The sequence below is a fragment of the Otolemur garnettii genome, unplaced genomic scaffold, assembly GCF_000181295.1.
Source record: "Otolemur garnettii isolate 467f Iridium unplaced genomic scaffold, OtoGar3 scaffold00159, whole genome shotgun sequence".
NCBI classification, from domain to species: domain Eukaryota; kingdom Metazoa; phylum Chordata; class Mammalia; order Primates; family Galagidae; genus Otolemur; species Otolemur garnettii.
In genome coordinates, this window is record NW_003852554.1 from 1,527,752 (window position 1) to 1,531,630 (window position 3,879).

The following is a 3,879-nucleotide window of genomic DNA, read 5'->3' on the forward strand; positions in this document are numbered from 1 at the left end:
CTCAGAGCTAGCTGAAATAGGAAGACCATTAGAAAGAATGGAGAAGGGTGCTGTGATAATGACACAAACAGGGCCTATAAGATGGCAGAAATTGGGCAACCAACGGAGTAGGTGTCACTCTGGAGAGACATAAAGTATTGTCCTATGTTCCATCATTATTTGGGTAAAAACAAGGTATTTTTAATAAAATTCTTGGAGTAGGTGACAGTTTCATTTTCCCAGTCTTTTTTTTTCCAGGCAAAAAATCCTTTATTGTCACTGCTTATGCTATCCCAGCAGTTTTCTCCTATTTATTACCTTATGTCCTTGAGATAGTTTTAGAAGTAGGAAATCAAGTGGCCAGGGCAACCCTGGTCACAGTCTGTCTAAAGTTTCCCTCCTCAGTATAACACTAGGTCAGTTATCCCCAGAGCTATTTCTAGTTAGAAAGGAGGTGCATAAGAATCTGCAACTGACCTACCCTGCTTTTGAGTCTATACTTTCAGTTCCAGTGGCTTTTCCAGAATGCAAAGGAGCAAAATAAGAATCAGTATTTCGAATATCATAAAAATAGCGTGTCAGAATTATGCTGACTTGGCTTGGCGCCTGTAGCTTAGTGGCCAGGGCACCAGCCACGTACGGCAGAGCTGGCAGATTCGAATCCAGCCCAGGCCTGCCAAACAGTAATGACAACTGCAACCAAAAAATAGCCAGGCATTGTGGCGGGCACCTGTAGCCCCAGCTGCTTGGGAGGCTGAGGCAAGGGAATCGCTTAAACCTAAGAATTTGAGGTTGCTGTGACACCACGGCACGCTACCTAGGGCAACAGCTTGAGACTCAGTCTCAAAACACACAAAAAATTTATGCTGACTTGATTTTCAAAAGATGGAATTTGATTTGAAAATCCCAGTTGACCTGGGATTTTCAGAGAATCAAGAATTGACCTTCTTAGGAGATTAAAATTCTCTTAGTGTAAAACAACCCTCTGGCAGTTTGTAACATTTAATATTTTAAATATGGTATTAGCATGTCAGCTTGATTGGAGTGAATTTTGAACAATAGCTAAGACATTTTACTCACTTTATACTCAAATCTCAATATAGTATGATATAAAGGTTATATTAAAAATATCTTTCTTTTTTCATTATGAAAGTATTTTAAGGTTCCAAGGTTTATTTAATTCCCTAGGAAAAAAATTACCATTTTCAAAAGATCTGACAAATTATTTTATTCTTTTATGGGATTCCTCCATAGGATAAGATTTGAAACCAAATAGAATTTTGTATTTAGTATCTGCCAAGATTGCTGTTTTGGGTGGATAAAAATATTTCTCCAACCTAATAATTACTAGTATTAGGGTTTTATTTAGACTGGATCTAAAAGTTCTCAAAGCCTGGCAAAATCTTCAAAATGCTTTTTAAAAATATAATTTGGTCCGCACTTGCTTAGAATACCCAACACTCTTATGCATAGCAAAATCAACATTTTTCTTTGTTTTTTTGCTTCATAGTTTTTCTACACCTGATGGGCAAGTAGGATGAGGTAGAAAATTGCCAGTGGGATTAAGTTAAAAATAATTTATCATGTGAAGATGTTCGTTGAAGTTTAAATAGCAGATGTTTTACATTAGATCAGAGAAGCTAACCCTCTCCTTTTATTAAATCTACTAAGCATTTCTACTCTAAATGGTAATTTCTTTTTTAAATGTTGGGGCAGGACGCAATTTTATTTGTTTGTTTATTTATTTACCTTTTTTTTTGAGACAGAGTCTCACTCTGGATAGAGTGCAATGATATCATAGCTCACAGCAACCTCAAACCCTTGGGCTTGAGCATTCCTCTTGGGTACTGCAGGTGCCCAACAAAATACCCAGCTAGTTTTTCTATTTTTTGTAGAGACCAGGTGTCTTTCTCAGACTAGTCTCATACTCCTAAGTTCAATCAATCCACCCACATCAGCCTCCCAGAGTGCTAGGATTATAGGCATGAACCACTGTACCCAGCCAGATGATATTTTTAATGTTTGGCTTTATAGATGGTCTGTCTGTACACTGACTTACTTTTTAATTAAACCACAGTTTGATTAAAATTAAATTTTTTTTCAGAAAAAAAAATTAAGACTATTTCCAGGGTCCTTCAAGTGAAGCAAATAGTTAATGACCTTTAATGTTGCTTTCTTTTTACTTGTTTTACTTACTAGTTTATTCAACCCTTCATTTACTTGCTCATTCATTTGGTCTTTTAAATGGCAGTATCCCTCTGAAGAAGATATGATTGAATGGGCCAAGAGGGAGAGTGAAAGAGAGGAGGAACAGAGGCTTGCCCGGCTGAATCAGCAAGAGCAGGAAGACTTAGAACTGGCCATTGCACTCAGCAAATCTGAGATATCAGAAGCATGAAGAATTCTTTGTCCTTTGTCAACAGTCCCATTTTCTTCTTCCTGAATACTGGAGCTATTTACGATGTGTAAAAAAACTACCGATGAGCATGGAAATACACAAGGTTTGAGATTCCTATAAATGTGACAAAATTTTAAGTTTGGTTTTTTGTTTGTTTTTTAAACACCATTTCAGATTTGTCACTTTCTTGTGCAAGCAGTAACCCAGTCAGACACCTTCACCTAGGTCCCCGTTCTGGTGTACGTTAGTGTGAGCTTCTGCCTGCCTCTGCCACGTTAACCCGAAAAGCTAGAGCACCCACGCTTCTGCCTTCTGGAACATAGAGAAGTAGTTTCACCCTATGCCGCACTTGCTCTGTAGTTACTCTGATGATAGCCAGTGGGGTTCTTAGTGTTCAGTATTCTCCCTGATTTAATGGTTGAGGGAGAGTAAGGGAAAGAACATCTTATCTCCTTTATGATTACTGCAAAGGAAGTATTAGTTTAAATGCATTAGTTTAAATGCATTTTTATATTCCCTTATAGTAAAAATACTGTTTAATTTGTTTTTTAGAGACAAGGAAACATATTTCAACTTTACCACTGAAAAAGGAATACTTTGGTTGAACCATTACAGCTTTAGATTCGATCTTTTCCTAAATAAAAATGTTAAAGCTTCATGTGTGAAATAATTTTTAAAAAATTTCTTTGAATTTAAAGAATTTTAGATCAACAGATACCTCTCCATATGTTTGCTAATTAATAAAATTAATTTCTTACAAATCAGATTTGTAGGAAAATGTTCATTGTAAGTGCTAGGCAGTGGAGAAAATGTATCTATCACCTAAAATATACCCAGCAGCATAAGGTAAGCCGCTCGTCCGCCTTCGCTATGGCCCTGTCCTCTTAGTTTTGTTTCTGTACTTTGCAGAAGAAACTTCAGCAGGCTAGAACTGGAAGGTACTTTCTCTTGGTTTTCTTTTATTTTTCTTTTGCCCTTTGTAGACCAGGAAGTTGTTTTGTTTTCTTAAATGAAGGCTCAATTACTTGAAATATAAAATCTTTCACTGAATATACGTAGGAAAAGTAATGTGTATTATATTGCTTTTTATCCATCTTAAATTCATTTATTTACTCTTCATATCTTTCACCTATAAAATTGGCAAACTAGCAAAAATTCTTGTTTTTTAATTGGGAGAAAAGAGACCTGCCAAATTTTCAAAATTATTCATGTATTGTATGAATAATTACTAAAAGACCATTTCCTGTAAAACTGATCTAGCAAACAAGCTGAATTTGAAATAGACTGTGAAGTAGGCTATAACTTGTAATCTTACTTTTTTTAAACAGGAGTTACTGATTTAGATGATATATTGAATACCAAGATAAAGAAAAATGCACTCAAAAACATTAAAGTTCTCTGGCGTCACCAAGTCAAGGTGGTGTTGATTTGTGTTAATCAGAGTAACTTACTGCCTAGCCTATAAATAAATACAAAAATATCCAATTCATTTTATCTTGAAA

General features: G+C 35.7%; 1 protein-coding gene across 1 annotated transcript in view; it reads left to right on the forward strand.

The window, feature by feature from the left end:
• Positions 1 to 3,035, forward strand: part of EPS15 (epidermal growth factor receptor pathway substrate 15) — a 166,378-nt gene extending 163,343 nt beyond the window's left edge. The window contains exon 25 of the mRNA XM_012811472.2: positions 2,231 to 3,035. Coding sequence (XP_012666926.2) covers positions 2,231 to 2,377 — 147 coding nt within the window. The 3' untranslated portion in view covers positions 2,378 to 3,035. The remainder of the gene's footprint in view (positions 1 to 2,230) is intronic.
• Positions 3,036 to 3,879: the final 844 nt, after the last annotated feature.